Source organism: Diabrotica undecimpunctata, chromosome 8 (assembly GCF_040954645.1).
Source record: "Diabrotica undecimpunctata isolate CICGRU chromosome 8, icDiaUnde3, whole genome shotgun sequence".
Classification (NCBI taxonomy): domain Eukaryota; kingdom Metazoa; phylum Arthropoda; class Insecta; order Coleoptera; family Chrysomelidae; genus Diabrotica; species Diabrotica undecimpunctata.
The window spans coordinates 121,969,204-121,990,592 of record NC_092810.1 but is presented as its reverse complement, the minus strand read 5'-3'; the positions used below and the strand labels follow the sequence as shown (position 1 = coordinate 121,990,592).

The 21,389-nt window shown below is 32.0% G+C and overlaps 2 protein-coding genes across 2 annotated transcripts; both read right to left on the bottom strand.

Moving 5' to 3' along the window:
- Window positions 1-2,149: 2,149 nt before the first annotated feature.
- On the bottom strand, window positions 2,150-2,993 carry Datp (purine phosphoribosyltransferase family protein Apf). The gene has a single exon (XM_072540870.1). It carries the CDS (start codon window positions 2,804-2,806, stop codon window positions 2,366-2,368), a length of 441 nt encoding a protein of 146 aa, XP_072396971.1. The 5' UTR covers window positions 2,807-2,993; the 3' UTR covers window positions 2,150-2,365.
- A 4,761-nt stretch (window positions 2,994-7,754) lies between these two features.
- MED17 (mediator complex subunit 17) lies at window positions 7,755-19,606 on the bottom strand. Its single transcript, XM_072540869.1, has 9 exons — window positions 19,406-19,606; window positions 19,031-19,353; window positions 18,347-18,552; window positions 17,642-17,795; window positions 17,143-17,358; window positions 15,538-15,744; window positions 14,908-15,171; window positions 9,300-9,473; window positions 7,755-8,176 (listed from the first exon to the last, which is right to left on the bottom strand). Exons 1-9 carry the CDS (start codon window positions 19,492-19,494, stop codon window positions 7,896-7,898), a joined length of 1,914 nt encoding a protein of 637 aa, XP_072396970.1. The 5' UTR covers window positions 19,495-19,606; the 3' UTR covers window positions 7,755-7,895.
- Window positions 19,607-21,389: the final 1,783 nt, after the last annotated feature.

The following is a 21,389-nucleotide window of genomic DNA, read 5'->3' as shown; positions in this document are numbered from 1 at the left end:
AAAATCAGAAGATGGCAACAAGTCGCCAGAAAGTGAACAGAATGAGGAATACTAAGAAACATCTTTTTTAACATCTGAATTTATTCTACTTTGTAAATCTATGTCAAGTGGATTATTCAAATCACCCTATGCTAGCTTAGCAGCATCATTGACTTGATAATTGTGCCTCTTTACTTAGAAAGAAATAAACAAAAACAAAGATAATATAATAATACCTAATATTATATTAAATATATCTTTCTAATATATTTGAAATTCAATTACCTAATTACTCTCATCACATCACAATTCTTGTCTATTAGAGTTGGTACTTTTCAAATGGTAAAGAATAAACCCAGTTAAAAATAAATCTAAATTTTATTGAAAATAGAAGTAAGTATAGACATATCAAAACAGTATCTTTATACAATTAGGTATATTTGGAACAACAAAAATAAAAAACCATAGTTACCTTAAAATTAAACAAATATTTAACAAAATGAAAACAATTCAAGGCATGTGATCTCATCGCAGGTTTAATCTACTTATATTACTTAAATTTTATTGCTAATATCTTCATACTTAATTTCAAGGAATCCTAAAAACAATAGACTATAAATTCAAACGGGGAAATTAAATTCAAGTATCCCCTTTTATGCATATAAAAGTAATCACTTTTTTAAATAAAAAAATCACACAAAAATCGTTTAGAAATAACGTTTTTTTAACTTCTGAGATTGTATTGAAACATTCTTTGTCTACAATAGAAGGAAATACAATTTGAAAGTCAAAGTATTTTATTATTCAACATAATCTGCTCTTAATTGAATACATTTATTACAACAAATATGCAACATCACTAGAATATTTAAAAACAATTTTTATCTTGCTCTGCAAAACAGGCATACACAGCTTCTATCACTTCTTCGTTGAACAACAATTTAGACTTTTTCAGTTGTGAAAGGTTGTATTCTTAAGGTTATACACACAAAGGGAGAACTAAACATAATATATTTTTTTCTCTAGTTTTACATGCTATTGATCTTATCAGTGCTCATTTTGATTTAAGCTATTTAATTTTAGGTTTAATCAATACTTTGGCTGAACTTAGCCCATCACATTTTTGGATGTTTTTTTGATAATAAATCCTTGATCTTTTCTGACAGACAAAAACTTCTTGTGTTTCTGTTGAACTTTTTTTAAAATGCTTGGTAAAACTTTCCCTTAGTAAGTATCATCAGATTAGTCTTGTACAGTCGCTTATATACTATTAACCTCACAATGCAGATTTTTTTACTTTCAACAATGTGTGGTTTAGCCCACTCATAGCGGGGGCACATATCCACTCTTTTTTGTCTGTCAATAGAACATTAACATGACAGTAAGTACCTTTCTTTAGTTTTTGATGCCAAAATAGTATCAGCAATAAAACCTAGTCCAGCTCAAACCTGCATCAAAAAAAAGTTTTGCTTTTTCTTAGCTTCAGTTAGTATACTAACTTCTCAATAAACAGAAACATTTTTGTGTGTAATGTAATTCTAAAATCTTAAAACTCATAACCTACCAATAGATATTTCACATGTGATAACACCAATTCCTACCAGCTGAAAAGAAAGACAAGAATGGTTGAATCACTCAGCAGTTGATTTTCGACTGAGTATCTTGAGACTTCGTTAGATTGAGCAACATATTTTCCAAATAAATTAAAAAAGAAAGTAAGAACAGGTACACAAAAGGATTATAAGATAGTTAGATATCATGTAACAAAACCATTAAAGGCAAAATAAATGGTATAAAAATATACATGGAAAAATACTTAAAAAAAAATATGAACTGAATATTTTAAAGAACTTAATAGAGCAAGGGAAAAAAGATGGATGGAGAGGATATTATGATAAATAAATCAATGAAAGAGTAAGGTGAAGAAATTAGAAAGAAGCTGCCATGAAAAAGCTCTAAGACTTGAGAATACAAACATGGAACTAACAAAATAATATTATTGAGAATGATTTCTGAAGTAAAAATTGAAACGTCAAAATATAGAGCTTTAAAAAGGAATGTTAAGCTATTCTGAATATATAATTTTGTTGGTGACTCACAGAAAAGCTTCATCAAAAATATAAATATAATTCTTTCCAATTCAGCTTGAAAAAAAGAGCATAAATAGAAAGTACATCCCTTTTATTAAAAATTATTTTTTAATTAACATTTAACATTTTAATAACCAATATCTATATATCATTGAGTAACATTTACAAAGATGATTTATTAAATTTTATAAAATTTACTGAAAGCCCATTTTACAATTTAATAAATATGATAAACAAATATACAATTTTAAAACATATGTTTATAAAATAAAATATATCACATATTTAAAATTAGCTCATTTTAAATTCTTGGACTCACTTTTCTTGTTAATAATGCATTTTTCGCATTCTTTAAGTGTATTCTGCAACTCTTCAAATGCTACAATTTCACAAGCTTCAGATAATCCTAACCACTTAAAATCTTGGTGTTCATCTGACAATATAACTTTTGCCTTTGGGTTAACTAGTTCTGCCAAAAAGTAATGAACTTCTTTTGGCTTATTATTAACTTTATAATGTAATGTTGTTTTGCAATCTTCATACACTTTTAAATCATCCTTTGTAAGACCGGATTCTTCAAGAGTTTCTCTAAATGCAGTGACCATAATATCAGTCTCTCCGGGATCAACGTGCCCCTTTGGTGGAGTCCAGTGGTGTATGCCATTGGAAGTTTGTAACAGGAGGTATTCAATATTGTTTACTACTCTAAATATAACAAATCCAGCAGCAACTTTCATTTTGTTGAATATATTCTAATCTCAGTACCTATTCTAATATATTTACTGAAATCACTTATCTGAGTTAAAAATTAACACTGATATTATTGTGTCAAATTGTCTCAAACACAAATCCTGTATGGATAATTCAACGACGTATCAAAGAATATAGACGCTTATAGAAGAATTATTCACTGTTATTTTTGACAGTTAGCAAAAAGTGGGACTTAGATAAAGAAAAGTGGAACGCACGTGTTGCACGTGGTACCACTAAGGAGCGGTCATGTCAGCTGTGGCTCTACCACTGCTTCTAAAATATGAAAGAGTGGGAGTGGGGCAATAAATGCAACTTTAGATATTTTTATATGTAGATGCCGCGTGGTCGCAGAATAGGATTAAATTTTTGCGTTTTATAAAATTTTTTAAAGAAAATATTATTTTACCTTTTAATAAATTAATCTTTTTAGAAAAATTATTATGATTCAAAGTTTTAATTGAAATATGTACAAATCTTAAGTATAAATCAGTTTAAGACTATATTGTAATAATTTCACCAATATTCATTCATTGTGAAAATTATGTTTTAGATACTACTAGTTGTTATTTTAAAACAAGATTAAATAGTACTCATACAGCGTAAAAACTTTCACATATAGGTACTATTCATTAAAATGTACTGTTAAAGTTTATTTTGTTATTACAAAAATAAATCAGGAATGCTTTTTGTTGTTATTGAAAAATTATGGATGAAATGGAAGTTTGGAAGTTTTGGCGAAATGGAAAATTTCATAATTTAGTAAAAAGTTTCATTGAATACTTTTTTTTTAAATTGAAATTTTTTAAAAATGTTTCGTTAATTTCTGGGCAGAAAAACAGTATAATAAAAAGTTATGTGACGGTTTTTCGTTGTGTTGGAACAAACCAATTTTTAATTCAAAGTTATACAATTAAAAAAATAAATACTTTGAATATTGTAAATATCATACATTTTTAAGTTTTAAAATTAAAAATTTAAATTGACAATAAAGATTTTATTGTGAAAAAACAAAAAAAGACAACAAAAAATAGTTTGCAAATCAATGGCATCGAAATTTGTTTCGGCGTAGATGCAAAGTTACCCGTTCGTACTCCTTTCCCACTTCCCCCTAACTACATATTTCATTATGAAATTTTCATGATAGTTTTAAGCCGACAGCCACGGCACCACGCTGTGAGTTTATGCAGCCACCCTCTTAAACCGTAACCAAATCGCCCATTTGAACTGCGCTTCTATAAGCGTCTTTGGACGTATATTACATCTTTGGGATAATTAAATTGAATTAATCACTATATAACCTCAAATATTCTCTATCATCTTCCTTCGTTTCTTCTTTTAGTTTAAATGTGACATGTTATAATTCTAGCTCTACACTCGTTTTGGTTTTGATCATTATACTCAACCACTGAATATTAAGTTGTTCGGTGGTATAGTTTAAAGTTAGCTTATTTATCTTTTTATAGTCTAAGCAACGAACATGCATCTATATTCGTTGGTCTAAAGCTTACATCCTTTGTATAATCGGAGCTAATAGAAGAGACTCTTTTGTGAACTTTAAGAGGTTTCATTGTGTTATATATCAGCTGGTTCTCCTGGTCCAACTGATTCTGCTGAGCGTAATGTTTATCGATGGTTTTATATTCTATGGGTACTTACAGATCTCAAATTACAAATCTACGTGAGTCTGTAAAATACTAGGTCATAATTGACAGATCAACTCCGGCTATCGGGCTGCATCCTGCATCCAGGTTAAGTAACTCTTATTCCAACATTGAGTTTTCACTGAGAGTGATTATCCATAGCCCACTTTTATGTGGTAAAAGTCGAACGCTAGCAAACAAAGCAGCTGAAGTCATCAAGAAACTATAAAATTGAAATCCGTTAGGGCGATATTTTCGAAGATAAAGACACATTCTTCTTGTTCTTGTGCTACTCCTATCGGAGATTGGAAATCATCAAGGCTATCCTGACCTTGTTTACAGCGGACTTAAAGAGTTCATTAGTGGTACAGCCAAACCACTCTCTCTAATTACGCAACAGTGACATTCTTCTACGGCCTGGATTCCGTTTTCCTTGCATTATATTTTGAAGTAATGCATATTTATGTCCGCTCATAAGGTGACTCAAATATTCGAGTTTTCTTCGTTTGATCGTTGACAAAATTTCTGGGTCTTTTCTTATCCTTCGCATTACTTCAAAGTTTGTGACTCTTTCAACCAAACTTATGTTCAGCATTCGACGGTAGCACCACATCTCGAAACTTTCAATATTTTTTATATTGTTTTGTTTAAGAGTCCAGGCCTCTACACCGTATAATAGCGTGTTAAATACGTAGCCCCTTAGCATTCTTAATCATAGAGGGATGCTTATATCTTTGTTGCAGAAGAATTTCCTCATCTTTATGAAGGTGGCCCTGGCAATTTCGATACGTCTTTTTATTTCATTGTTTTCGTCTTCAGTTTCGTTTATTGAAGTCCCCAAGTATGATATTGATACTTTTTCAATTTGAATGCCGTTTATACTAATATGTGCTGGTTGTGTCATGTTCTTACTCATCGAGTTTTACTGAAGACCATATAGTTGGTTTTTTTGATATTGATAGTGCAAGCACTCCTGACCACGACGCAGTAGACGAAATTTGGTTTTCTCCACTTCCATACAAAATGCATTGTACTATGCGCTGTATAATTCCACTTAAAATAGAACCTTTCTGCCTTTACGTGAATTTGACTCCGCCTTCGCGCAGCTCCATGGCCAGGAGTGTTTGAACTATCTTTACTTATGCCATAATTGTAGCAGGCAATATTTATATTTGTAAGTAATCGTTGTAATTCTTCTACTGTTCTTGCAACTAGTACAGTGTCGTCTACGTATCGAATATTATTTACAACCTCTCCATTGATTACGATTCCTTCGTTTGCTTGCAAAAGGGTTTCTTGGCAGATGCTTTCACTATAAACATTAAATAGCAGCGGTGACAAAATGCATCTCTGTCGTACTTCTCTCCTCCAGCTTTTCTTCTCTCGAGTTTCATCCCTTTCTTTCACTCCCCCTCTTCTACACTTTCTCCTTCATCCCCGCTGCTCCCTCTTCCGTCTTTTTTATTTTTCTTTTTACTTCTCATCTTTCTTCCCACGAGTTGGGTCGTGCTGATCGGTCCAGTGGGGCCAAGTCTATTTTCCCCTCAGGTTCGCCATCTCTTTTGGGCATCGCTTGTAGCCCACTATGTTACCCCTGGGCCGTGCACCCCTTTGGAACGATGGTGTTACACCTTGAGGTTGGGGAGGCGGTATATTAGGATTATGCATAGCCGCCTGCCCTATGCATATCCGTTTGTTTTCAGTGGTTTCCTCCATGATGAAGTGGAACTTAAGGACAGCTCAACTATGGGTATCCGGTACAATCCACATTTTATTAGCGATCTAAGACATGAGGGGCTCTGCCGGCAGCGACCATCTATTCCTTAGCTTCACAAGTTACAATAATGGATCAGGAACAGCAGAGTATGGCCACTTGCGCCGGGCAGGACGGGAAATTTGAACTACTCTGACGTCACTTTCGGTAAGCGTGAATGTGATTACCGACCGAACATGAACCTTAGCCAAGACCGGAACCATTTGTGTAATTGTTACGTACGACGTCAAACTTCACGTTGTGTAATACCATTCAGGCAGGGCTATACTGAGGCGGAGGGGGCGTTGCCTACACGAATTGACAAATAGTTCCGGTCTTAACTAAGGTTCATGCTCGGTCAGTAACGCGTCAGGGTAGTTCAAATGTCCCGTCCTGTCAGCCGCAAGAGGCGCATACTCTGCTAGAAACAAAGCAAAATGTGTGGTGAATCTCTGCAGAACCGAAAAAAGTTTACGAGCGGGGCAGCGATAAGCTTTAAGTACTTATTGAAGTAAAACTTCGACTCAAAAGGGGCTCGAGAGCAGACACTAAAACCTAACCGACAGTTATATATATATGCAGGGTATATATCTATAACTTAAAAGTGGGACTTAGCTCGTAGTAAGGAAAGGTGTCTTAGACCTTTATCTACAATATACAGTGTCGTCACAGTACAACCAATTGCTTATAATTCCGCCAACGAAGCTAATATAGTAAAATCTTCATAAAAATTCACCGTCCCGATAGTAACCATATGTGAACTCGGAGACTTTCATGACAAGAGTCAGAATTAACTAATCGTCTTTAAGAATTGTTTTAGATGACTTGTTTGAGGGTGTATCTCAATGTTACGCGTGCCTTTAACTTCTACAGGAGCAGGACTATTGGGCGCGGTAATTTAAGTATTCAACTTACCACCCAGGCTCAACGTGAATCTGATTCCAAGATGGAAGTAAGTTATAATGTGATAATTAGAGGACTCAATAATACTTCGGTACTATAATTAGAGGACCCAAATACTATCTACTTCGCCTTATAATACAAGAAAAAGTGGAAGGAAAGAGATGGATTGGTCGAAAGAAACTTTCATGGCTGCGTAATATTAGACAATGTTGTGGTGCCACAGTAAAAGGATTATTTCGCGGAGCAGCCGATAGAGAAAGGTTTCAGGAAATTGTAAACATGATGTCGGCCAACGTCTGAATACGAACACGGCACCTAAAGAAGAAGAAGATAATGTTCTACTCTTTAGTCATTATGAATCTATTGTCAAGTAAAAGTTTACTTTAAATTTAAATTTGAATAATTTCTTCATTATAAAATTGAAATTCTTCATTATAATTCATATTCATTTTTTGTCGTTGCGATCTATCATTATTTTACTTCATCAAAAGAACGATTGTGTTCAAACTTTAAACACATAAATTATTACCCTTACATTTTCATTATTTTATTAACCCAACAATACGGCAACGTTGTGTGAAAACGTCAAATGATGACGTCCAACGGATTTAGTAGGAAAAGAACAATACTTTGGTATTATGTTGGTACCATTTATTTATGAAGTGCACTGATAATATCTTTTATATTCTTATATCTAGTATTCACTTTACTCACAACACTTTAATATATCAATACGATAAAAAAGTCACATTTCGTATGTGAATGCACCGTATTAAATTAAGAACTACTAGTTAAACTAGCCATCAAGAGTTCCATTTTATGCAAAAAGTTTCTACCCTCCATCTTGTCCAACCTAACATCTCTAAACTGACCGCCTAAATGCTCCCATTTTCTTTCTGTTACGAGTCGACTTGGGAAAAAGTCAGTTCGTGGTGAATGCGCGACAGAAACTTGTGTTCCAGTTGATGGTTCACAGCGTACCGCTATTATTCTGTCTCCTGTAGGTGAAGATAATAGACAAGAACTGGCATTTCCTAGAGGTTCAACGGTACCAGTACCTGAAAATATTTGTTTAAAATTAGTTTAATTAAATGAGTAGATTTAAAATATTATGTCTTTAGTAGTTTTTTTAAACTTGGGAATGTTAATCTTTATAAAAGTCAATGGGTCGAAATATGTAGCTAGAAATAAGTTATAGATATAATAGAATATCTTTTTTAAATTCTACTATATTTTCTTTTGGTTTGATTTTATATAAAAATAATAAAAATGAAAACAAAAAGATTGCGCTATGTATAGGATTGGGAATATGTTCCCAATGGATTTTAAGTCAATCTCGTTATCCACTAGGACAGCGCAGCTTATGGTATACGGTAGTTTCCGATTGGACCCCATTTCTGAGTCTTTCAGGCACTTAAACGTCTTACGGCAAATCCATCGTATCACCTCATATAATACGGACTGGTCCTGTGACGACCCGGTCTCGGAACATCTTGACACCCAGCTATATATAAGAGCCCAGATTCTAAATCCATGCTTTTGTCCGAGGCGCCTATTCCCTTAATAGACCCCTAACTTCACAGAAAGTCTCGAGCCTTTTTAGATGTATATCCTTCACTTGACTCGGTTGAATAAACATCGAATTAAGGTTTTGCCAGCTCTGGTGGGAACTTACAGAGTTGGGCACTTAAATAAGGATAAGAGAGGAGGTTTCCTCCTCGTCATCATATAAGGTACCTTGAGTTATCTATCAATCCAAGTATATATGTGTAGGTCAGTCAGCAAGCATACTGACCGTCAAAGAGCATCTACGGTTAAGTAGAAGTGAGTTGAGAGACTCTCGGAATATACTGCTACAAGAGGCCTAGCCTGTTCTAAACTTCCACTATTAGCCCACAAGACCCGAACCCCGACCGGTAATGAATGGCACTTCAATCATAAGTTCGGGTCCCAGAGGCAAAGTGGACGAGTACCGTCTTTCAAGGACATCGGTCCAACTTGCAGCTAACTCTCGATGCATCCAGGGCCTTCAGAGCTGCCTGACTGTCAGAGCACAGACTAAGATAGCCAAGATCCCAGACTGAAACATAAGAACGGAGAACCTGGCTAGACTCAAGTCGCACACGCATCGCCTGCCCCTCGATCATATCATGCCCCTAAAATAAATGTCGATTTTCTTACCTAAATGATTGGAGTTTCCTAAAGCTTGCCATCCCATTGTCTTAGCTAAAGCTTGAACGGCCAATATTTGATGCTGGTTAATATGACAAAATATTAGATCTCTTAATTCCTGTGGTTCATAACTCATATTCATCACTTTTCCGTCTCTGCAGATACATTTTAGATTCTTCTGCCCTAAAATATTAAAATTATGTAAAGATGTAAATATTACAAAATATATTATACCAAAATCTGCGAATTTAACCAATACATGTATATCTAGCCACTTATAGTCCAGGTGGGGAAACTTATGACAGGAACCGTTGCGAAAACTGGTACACAAAATTACAGATAGAGAGCTGGTAAATTGCTGACACGATTGATTGGTTATCATTAATTTGTTTTTTAAATAAAACAAATTATTTTGTAAGTCTACTTATTTTATTCAATGTGAGGTAACCAGTCCTCCATCAGGCGACTTTCAGGTGCGGATAGGGAAAAGCTTATCACATATAGCAGGTTCGGTTTAAAGTAAATGATACAGACAAGTCTTATAATAAGACATACAAAGCAGAGTTGTATTTTCTTGTTAGTATAATCTAATATGAAGAATTCCCGAGAAAGCAATAAATATATGTACGTGAAATGTTAAAACTCTTAAATTTTACAGTGTAAAACGTAAAATTACAGTAGCAGTTTTTACTTCAGTGTGAAGTTTTTAGCTATTATGGTTACGGTATATAGCCAATCATTAGAAACTTTTCCATTTCAAGCATACATGTAATTGTTTCTGTTTATGGTAGCGAACTTTATAGTTCTTTTGGGGATAATTAATCTCGATACCCATACATATGTTTAGAGTTATAATCTCCTCCAGCCAGTAATCTATTATCCAATATTTCAAATTGCTTATTTTACTCTGTGTCGTGGCGAATAATAAACTGCATCTCCTCTAAGAAGGTTGGCAATCATCACGACAATGCGCACTTTCGATACCGCTGCTCTAAAGAGGTCAGCAGAAGTGCAGTTAAACCAAGCTCTCAAATTGTTTAACTAGGAGATGCGTCTTCTTACGCGACTCCTTCTACCCTGTATGGGGTCTACCACAGAGCTTGTTAAACAAAATGGATCAAATCAAGTTAAGTCTGCTGTGTTATTGTCCTAAAATAATAGTCAGCGAAGCTCGAGTTACGAGTGAAATTGAAGATTCTGAAATTGCTTTGTGTGGGTATAAGGTGATACGCTGTAATTCATCTAAACGATCTACAGGGGGTGTTGTACTATATGTTCAGGATAACCTTAAGTGTACTGCCGCTAAAACTTTTGTTAAAGAAGATAATTTTTGGTGTAAATTTATTAAAGTAGATATTGGTTCTTACAAGATTGTTTTGGGTGGCATGTATCATTCACCTTCTAGTTCTGATGCAGTATTTTTAGATAACTTAGAGCATATTTTTGATGAATTATTTAAAAGTAATGTCAATTGTATTTTAATTGGTGATTTTAATTTGGATTTTTTAAGTACTAGCTTCTACACTCAGAAAATTAAAGCAATGTTTTTACAATGTGGCAATAAGCAGTTAGTAACAGAACCTACTAGAATTACGAATTTTAGTGAAACCTTAATTGATTATGTTCTTGTTAATAATGATCTGGTTAGTTGTTTTGTTCATTCAACTCCCAAGTTGAGTGATCATTCTATAATATCGGTCAGTTTTAGTAATAGCTTTCAAAATTTTAATGTATCTAGTAAACGTTACAGATGTCTGAACGAGGAAAAAATATATCAAATCCAAATGAATTTACTTTCTTGTGATTGGGATTTAGATTGTACTGATGTCAATACCATTTACAATGAAATTTTATCAAACAGTCAGTCTGTCATAAATAAAATAGCACCTATTCAAACATGTCAGATCAAAAGTAACATACCACGGTTTGATAACGAAGTTAATAGTAAAATTAAAATTAGGGACAAATTATACAAAGCTTTTAAAACTGCTAACATAAATGATAGAAATGCCAAATGGGAGCATTTTAAAAGAGCAAGAAATGTAGTAGTTAATATGTTAAAAGCAAAAAAGGAACAATATTATTTTGATAAAATCGATAGGTATAAAAATAACTCTAGACTTATGTGGAAAACGCTAAAAACACTAATTAACAATAATTGTCAAAAATTCCCTTATCGCATTGAATTTATGGTTCAGAATCAGTTATGCTTTCTGAGTGACAAAGTTGAAATGGTGCGTCAGTTTGGTGAGTATTTCGTCTCTAGTATTCAGCAAATTGTTGAAACTATCGACTCTGAAGAACTATGGATTTATGATAATCAGAATTTGTATCCTTGTATACATGAATTTCGGTTACTGTCACTGAGCGACTTGGCAGTCATGGTTAAGTCGTTAGATAATAGAAGTAACATTAATGAAATACTAAACTCCAAAATATTAAAAGAGTCTTTTGTAACTTGTGGTCACGTTATCTTAAATTTTATAAATACTTCTCTTAGATCATCAAAAATTCCAGATTTATTAAAAATCAGTACAATTGTTCTCATACCAAAAGTTAATAATACTATTAAGGCAGATGAATTTAGACCAATAAATATACTTCCTCCCATTGAGAAATTATTAGAATTGGTAGTATATGATCAAGTCATGGATCACATTGATAAAAATGAAATCTTAATGAATACTCAGTCAGGTTTTCGTAAAAAGTATTCATGTGAAACTGCACTGCAACTTTCACTTTGTAAATTCAGGTCTGAATTGGACAATAATAATTATGTAGTAGTAGTATTCCTTGATTTAAAAAGAGCGTTTGAAACTATTGATCGTAATATACTTCTCACTAAATTAGAAGGCTATGGTATTGGAGGAAATGTTCTTGAATGGTTTAAAGATTACTTATTGAATAGAAAGCAACAAGTGAGGATTGATGATATTACTTCTTCTGCAATTAGTGTTAATATTGGGGTACCTCAAGGTAGTGTCTTAGGACCCCTTTTATTTATATTGTATTTAAATGATATAAACTTGTTTGTTAAATGTGATTTCTTTAATATGTATGCAGATGACACCCTACTTGCATGTTTTGATTCAAACTTAGAAAATGCTGTATCTAAAATGAACTCAGCATTGCAGTCTGTTAACAAATATTTAAAGATCAACAAACTAAAGTTAAATGTGTTAAAGACAAAGGCTATGATAATAACAACGAAATACAAATACTCAAATATTGATATTAATACTATTAATCTTCAAATTGACAATGACAATATAGAAATCATTACAATAATTAAGTACCTTGGTTTTAAATTGGATAATTTATTGTCTTTTAATGACCATTTTAATTACCTATTAAAAAAGATTTCTAAAAAATTATACTTTTTTCAAGAATATCTAAAAATTTGTCAACTGCAACTAAAATTACAGTTTTTAATGCGATTATTCAACCTCATTTCGATTTTTGCTCTGTGGAATGAGAATCATTATTGGTGGAAACAGATATACACCTATAGCAACAATGCTTAGCATGCTGCAGTGGGTTTTAGTTCAACAAAGGGTCTTTTACCTTTAATGTTGTTCATTTATAAAATTCTAAATAATTTGGCCCCTGCTTACTTTTGTGAGTTTATTACACGGAATTGTGATATTCACAATTACCCTACTCGAGGTAAGTGCATTTTACACATTGTGAAAACAAAAAGGACGGCTTCAAGAAACTCTTTGTTGTTTAAGGGTTTTGATCTTTTTAATAAGCTTCCTCAAACAGTTAAAAGTTGTTCATCTATACAAATGTTTAAAAGCAAATTAATGGACCATATTAAAAGCACCAATAGTTAGGTAGTTGTTTTGTTGTTATGTTTTATGTTATAATATTACTGTTTTATATTTTTTAATAAGTGTAGATAGATACTATATTTTAAGTGTAATTGTTATTTTTATCATATATGAATGTTATAAATTGATTAATTTTGTATGTATTAGGGCTTTCCCTATTTTTGAATCAATAAACTTCTTCTTCTTCTGTATTCTTCCTTGCATTATTAATTGCAACAAGTTATAACGCTCGCCCCTCATGACAGGACCCAAATATTACAGTTTTCTGACTTTAATTGTATTTAAAACCTCTTTATCTTAGCCGTGCCAACAACTAAATAGCCTGCAAGTATTCTTTTTCAAAGTCTCATAGTGTTTAATTTTGATTACAGTAGCCGTTCCACCATATGACCTATACCGTCTGTTTGTCTGGTATTGTAGATTATGTAGTTTCGCATTTTAAAGAAGTTTTTACTTGAAAAATGAGTCTCTGATATTAGCGTTATGTCAATGTCACATCTGATGATTAAAAGATTATATTTCTAAATACTAATAGCACGAGGTCCCACTGTAAGATCATCACGTTCATAACGCAGTTAATCAAACTCACATTCTCACAAGAATAGGAGAATACATTGATAACAGTTTTCTGTTTGTTGTTTTTTGCATCCATTCGTGACCAGCCATTCGCTTGATGTCATCAGTCGATCTGTTTTGAGGTCTACCTCTACTTCTCTTGTTTGCTATTGGTCGACATTCAATAAATCAATTAATGGTAATAAATTTTTGAACACAAATTCCGTTCATCCATTTTTTAAATAAAATACGCTGCTCATGAAGTATACGATTTTTTTTATATCAAATTTTTTTTAATATGACGATATAAGGTTGTGTAAGAAAAATTGGCGCAAATTACAATAAAGAACCACAATTGCAGCGAGTGACTCATATTCTGATGGTTTTTAATAGGCCAGAAAAATTGGATGTTTACTCTTTAGAAAAAAATATTTTTATTGCTGGAATACCGATAAAAGGCGAAAATTTAATTATTTTTTAATAAACAAATTAGCAGATTATTGCAGAATCTGTTTAACATCTTAAAAATTGACAAAAACCTTCTTCTTCTGTATGAGTCAACTTGAAGTTATCTGCAATGTTGTAGTTTATATCTTTCTCTAACGGTAGATAATGTTCGAGATCAAAAATGCCGTTGCAGATAAAGGTGATGTAACTGCCAATAACGCCATTGTTCGGGTAGTTCTTTTATTGTATGTTACCTGTAAGTCGGTTTCATAAGCGCACTGATAGGGGTTTCATAAAGCAGAAAACAGAATTGTTTATAGTATTACTAGTGGAACGCGCTTTTGCGTTTACTTTTTGTGAATTGTGAGTAATTTAGTTTAATTCCGAAGAAAAAACTATGATCGAAAATTTATTTGAAGGACTTCGAGCCAGAGAACAATGGATAATAGGAATGTAAGCGATGCAATTACAAAAGTTTGTAAAATGTAATTGAGAATGTTTCTCATGTTTATTTATCATATTAATAAAGAAAATGAAAAAAAAATGTTTGTTTAAGTTAAGTGTTTTATACAGGTTTTAAACTGTTTTAAACAAAAACTATTTTAAACCTAAACAAATGTTTAAAACAGTTAATTAAAACAAAACGTTTAGATCGAAACAATCCTGACTTTATTTAACTGTACACATTCATTAGCAGTAAAATGATTTGTAAACCATTTTGTTAGGGTAATGTGAATATGAGCAATTATTTAACGAATCTAACTTTAATGTAAAATACTCACCAACATGTATTATAAGAGGTGTTCTACAAACAGCATCGTAACCATGGGTCGAAATATGAATTTTAACACAAGATTGTGTTGGACTATTCAAAGTATTCCAGTGAGAGGTAATGAGTGGATCTTTTACTTCTTTTGCTATTGTGTCGAGCACATACTCAGTTCTCATCCTCATAATAAAATGTTGAGCTTGTTGAACTATTTGCTCTAGGAGTGTTTGGGTTTTTGTCATTTCAAGAAGTTCGTACCGGTCAGCTGCCATAGGACCTAAAACAAAGTAAGATTAACTATAGTGTAAAAGTAAAACTAAAAAAAAGCCAAAAAATTTTCTCTAATAGTTTACTGCTGCGTTGTGGAATTAATACGCCACTGCAGCTAACAGAAACAAATCGTTGACGACAGAATTGGACTATGTAAGACAAAGCTGCAGTAGATCGAAATTGGAAAGGTTCAGAAACCAACAAATGCATAAAGAAATGAAACTAGATTAAAATATGTATAAGAACAAAGACACTTGGTATGGTTTACACATAGTTTTAAAGGTAATAAGAGAAACAGATAGACTCGAAGTAAAAATTATAAATAATACACTGTAAAATATAAAACAAAAAATTAAACAAATGTTTGTCTTACCTGCAAGCATTCTCTTCTTAGATGGACCTAAAGGCCCAGTTGCTGGATGAGGGAAAGGATGGTGTGTATTTTTGTGGTGTACTTCCCTTAGAAGTTGATGCAAAGAATGTTCCAGAACATGGTCGTGATCACTTTTAGATGGTGGAGGATTTTGTTGTTTTTTGTCACCTGATGTGGAGTGCCTTAATCCAATAATTAGTTGAATACCTGGGAAATTGATAAGTTATTAAATATATCCGATTGAAAACAAAAGTAAGAGTAAATAAAACTGATCTAAAAACGTTAAACCATATGTTAAAAGTCTAGAGGTATGTCTACACAAACATTATCGAAGACTCAGTAATTGTTTTGTATCTATTGAGTAAAAGTCCCATTAGCATAACGAAGAATGAGCTATACAGCATTCTTTAATTCTTTCTGTACAGGTTGATGCATGTATAAAACATTGTTTAAATCAATTTATAAACATTTATAGGATATGATCATTAATAATTTTTATTTTAAAATTTCTTGAAAACAATTTCTGCATTTTAAATTAAACAAATCGAAATTGAAACAAATGTAAAATGTAATTTTCACAATTACAATTAATTGTGGGTTAATTCCATATAAACTAATATTTAAATTTCATTAAATGAAAGAAAATAAGAATATTATTGAAACAAAAATTACAAATTAATAGCATATCTTATCTAGTACTATTTTATTAAATCATCATCATTCTGGCTTTACAACACTGCGTGGGTCCTAGCCTCCTCAAGAATTTTTCTCCAGTCGTCCCTATCCATCGCCTTTCTTCGCCAAGCCTGTATTCCCATATTTCTCATGTCTTCATCGATGTTATCAAGGAACCTTGTTCTGGGTCTTCCTCTTCTTCTCTGACCAATAGGTCTATCAAGGAGCGTTTTTCTAGCTGGGTCACTTGGTTCCATCCGCATTACATGCCCTATCCACCTCAGACGTGATATCTTAACATGTTTTACGATATCAGGTTCCTGGTATATTCTATAAAGTTCGAAGTTGTATAGTCTTCTCTACCCTCCATTGTCAATCACTACTTCATAGATTCGAAAGAAGAGCTGCAAATTTAAATGGACTTCATCATTTTGTAGTGCATGCCATGGAAAATATACTCAAATGCAAACTTTTCCAAGTTGTACCTTCAACACCATTCCAACATGGAAAGGGATGATGCCGATTATGTTGCAAATTAGCAAAATCTAGAAGAGAAAAGATCAATAAGTTGGCAAAAACAACCATAGTTTGTTCAAAATGCCAGAAGTATGTAAGCGGTAAGCACAGCAAGAAGTCAAATGTTTGTGTATCCTGTGATGATGCCAATTTAACTGAAGCCGAAGACTCCGGGTAAATTATAAATTTTTATCTTTTTAACTGTTCCATTAACACCTAGGAATACTTTTTTATTTGTAAAAGTCTTATTTTTAAATTACTTTTAATAAATAACTACGTTTTTTATTAATATATGTGGACATTTATTGGTCCTTACTTGGTCCTCACTGTTTCTAATAAAAGGTTGGTCCTGCAATGGTTAAACATTCAATTAAATTATAGGTATGTGGATATACCAGAAATATATTTCGTTACCTGGCAAAACAGTCGCCATAATCTGATTTCCAACAACCATATGTGGTACTGGTGCTTGTAGCTGTACTGCCTCTTTAGCTAGTTGATTGAAAAGTTCTTTACAAAATAGAACATTTTGGGCAGCTTCCAGTTTCTGTTGCCAATGCATATCAGGATTGGATGGTGGAGGACCAGAGCCGAGGAGAGTCAGATTGGCAGTACAAAGATCTTCTTGATCTAAAAAATTAATTTCTCATTAATTGCTGTCGAATAATTGCCAATAAACTTTAATACAAATCATAAAAGAACACAATGATAAAAAATACAGCACCAAAAGATTAAACATTTTATCACATCCAACCTTTATGTAGCATATTGTAATAGAGCTTTGTCAACTTTGGAGTATTCTTGAAACAACTTTCTTTACTAGAGTTAATTGTACACACTTAAAAACACATTGTAAAAATTGTTTTCAGTGCTTTATTGACTAAATATATCACTATAAGTAGTATTTATTTACCTTTTTGGCACAAAACTTCAATGTAAGCAACACCTTGCAGCTCAGTGGGAATTGATACTCTTAAAGCACTTGTAGGTTTTATCGGAGCAGGACCTCCTGGCAGTGGACTGCTAGGTGGACTGTTAGTTTTTTCCTCATCTTCTGCTTTGGTCACCTAAACAATAAATAATTTTTAAGTGATTCTTAATGGAAACAAGGAAAACAAAGTACAAAGAAAAACTATAAATTTATGATGTGAATTTCTTCAATGGACTGATACATTAAATTTTCAGAACAAAGATCTACATATATTACTGTATGAAGTTTATAAATAAATAACTATAAAGGATGTGGCATATATTATTGTAGAAGGAAGAAAAAAATATGGATGATTTGATTAAAAAAGCTGCCAAGGATATGCTAGATGGCATTTTGTTAATAAAATAAAAGTAGAAATATGTACAATGAGACATTTAATAATGATAATTATACAAATTTCAACAAAATTGTAAAAGTGCAAAGATCAATGGAAAGACAAATGTAGCATTTAAAACTTAAAGCTTTCAAAAGAAACAAATGGATTACAGAAGTATCTAAAGTGAAAGACAGAGCAAGTGGAAAAACTTAAATGAAAATTTGCAGGTTTCATCTATATGTAATTCTAAAAGATATGAAATGAATCATGATATTGAACAAAGTCCAAAATTTCTAGCAAATGTAGCATACCTCAAATGTGCCAGTCTGTAAGTACTTCGAGCCTGTAGTCCTATAACTGAGATCTCCTATGATTGTATTGGAGACCTTCTTCAGTCTCCAGTTTTGTCTTAACCTAAGAAGTTCTATATGAAAATCTAAGGTTGTTCTACTTCTTGCTGCTTCATTTTGAGAATTTTTCATCTTTTCTGCACCAGCTAATAACACACTAGCAGCACCTAGAAAGCATAAATATTATAATATAGTATGTAATTAAAAAGTTAAAAATACAAAAAAGGTGAGAATGATTAAGATAAGAATATGTAATGAAGAACAAATAAGAAAAAATATTGTCAAGATTTCATATTTGTGGCATTTCAGGAGATAAAGCTATTATTGAAATACAAGGATAATGAATAAAAAGAATTATGAATCCACGAAAGTCTTCACTGCTTTATATCAAACATAAAAGTAACCACAGTAGATCTGCCCCTTCTTAACAAATGGAACATCTTAGCAGCAAAAAGGAGACAAAATATGTAGGTAGATGATTTTTTACCACTAAATACCACCTTCATTATTCTATGGATGAATAAAAACATAAAGTGTTTAGTGGGATTGTTAAAAAAATCCAGAATGAAGTTCAGATTATATCAATTGTGTGGTTATACTATGGTCCCTACTTTACTTAGATTATCTAATATTATAGTTTCATACCTGCTAATGCTTTTTTCCTAGCATAGATTTGAACCATAGGTTTTGTATCAAGAGATTCTTGTTGTACAGGATCCAGAACTAAGTATCTTTTGTCTTTAGCAATCGCCAATACGTCGGCTAATACACATACTTCCTGAAGAGCATTCCTAAGTTTATTTCTTACAGAATCCCATGGCCACAATGAAGACTGAAACGCATCTTTACTGTCAGTATCTGATTTAGAATCTTCATTAGTTTCTTCCTTCTTAATTTCTAATTCCGACGTTTTACTGAAGTCTATCTTTTGAGCATACTTCGCGAGACTCTCAGAGAGAGTTAAAGGCCTAGAAAAGTTATATGTATTACACTCTAGTTTCTCAACATGCAGTTACTTACGGTTGATATATCTCTGTTCCATCATAAGTAATTTCTTGTATTTGATTTTCGATTGGAGCTTCGACCGATATATTTACACTGTAAGACATTTTTGTTGATTAATTTACCTTAAAACTATATGTTTACAAACACTATTAAAATACCCAAATTAACATCTTGGTTATCTTTATTGACATTAGCGAGATAGCGAGATTACCGAAACAAAACCTACTCGTATTTTGACTTTTGACAGTTGTGAAATTCATGATGGTGAATGGCCTGTTGCTTCTTGGTATTTAGCCCTCTCATTAATAGTATGGTATAATTTATTATTTGTTTAGCGTTTATTTTGTTTAATTTAAAAAATTCTGCTGGTATAATATAAAAGATGAAAACGTTTACTTTTAATATGCACCAAAAAAAGTTAAAAATATTTTATATCATTTTTATCATCAAAAAATATCATTTTTGATGATAAAAAAAATCGTTGTGTAACGTTACTGTTACTTTTACTTATAAACAATTATAATCACTTTTAAACTATGTAGAATACTACCAGTAGACGAAATAATTTTTCATATTTGAAAAGCGGACAATGTTTATGCGAATTACAACAAATAAAAGTGAATCTGGGACAATCAGGTAAAAAATTTTAAAAGAGATTAACTTATGTCGGACCTTCATTATTTTATGTCTCATGTTATTATAAAAAATGCTCTGCAGTTGAAATAATTTTCAAACTAATTGATGGATCGAATTAAAATTTTTAGAGTTTGTTAAGCACTACAAGTCCCCCTTTAAAAACAAAAATACAAAAGTTTAAGTTAATTTTTACTTAAGTTAGAAACAATCACCGATTTTGACTTATTTTGCTGATTTTGGAGCAACAAATTAATTAAAAAAAATTTGGAATACGCCATTTTACAGATGTTTATGTCTCTTAATAATAATTAAATGTTTTTATTTAAGTATCGATAGATATCTTTTTAATGGTAAGCGAGAACACGAATAAATTTTACTCGTTTCCCTGAACTCCTTTAGTATACAGAGTCTTTCACGACAAGCTTACACTATCTTTATATCGAAAACTACTTACAGGATATTTATGAAAATTGGTCTGTGGGAATTAAAAGTTATGACGAACTTAAAGAAAATATTTTGACAGACATGCCGTTTCTGTTTGTATCACAAGTTGCAGCAACGTTGTTATTTTAAATAGAACATCCTGTATAGTATTTTTCATATAAAAATGCGTGCACGTCATTCAAGATTTACGACGTCAGAACCCCACAGCGTTGCCAAAACATCAGAATAGTTAGTAAGTGAGGAATTTTTAAAATGTCAACTATTTGTCAACTTTTATATTAACAGTAAATACACTTAGTTTTAAGATTACTGCAACACACTAAAATACATTACGTTGACGTTCTGGAAATTTTAAATATAAGTGACGCCACTTTATATAAATTATGGCGTGCACGCATTTTTATATGAAAAATACTAGGTATATATTAATAAAATTTGTAAAAGGTATTATAGGTGAAAACTTCATATTTCTTGAGTTATTCATCGTTTTTCAAAAATTTTGACAGATAGAGACAAATTTTTCAAAGTTAATTATCTCATCCATTTAGAATCATAATATCTTAAAAACCTGTGCACATAAAAAGCATGTAACGTTCTTTTAGGAATTTATATCGAAATTAAATTTCTAAATACAGAATGTTCACAAATGATACGCAATTTCTTTAAATTTAAAACTACATGCAGTATGTCAATAATTTTAAATGAAACACTCTGTAATTTATAATTTGAGTAACAAAAGAGATCAATTGTCTTTCAAATGGTACTAAGGTTACCTATACCTATACCTATACCTATACCTATACCTAAAGTGAATATTACAAGTAAGTAACGCTCAGTGTTACGTTCAAAGCGTAATAAAATAAATAACAAAATAAAAATAAAACTTAAAAATAATTCTGTAGCAAAATTTCAAAAAGCA

Bases quoted from the DNA above. Each gene is read 5' to 3' on its own strand.
- Datp (XM_072540870.1), bottom strand. From the start codon at position 2,806: ATGAAAGTTGCTGCTGGATTTGTTATATTTAGAGTAGTAAACAATATT.
- MED17 (XM_072540869.1), bottom strand. From the start codon at position 19,494: ATGTCTTACAGTGTAAATATATCGGTCGAAGCTCCAATCGAAAATCAA. The intron at 19,354-19,405 runs GTAAGTAACTGC...TAACTTTTCTAG, and splicing joins GGAACAGAGATATATCAACC to GCCTTTAACTCTCTCTGAGA. The intron at 17,359-17,641 runs GTAAATAAATAC...TTAATTTTTTAG, and splicing joins TGAAGTTTTGTGCCAAAAAG to ATCAAGAAGATCTTTGTACT.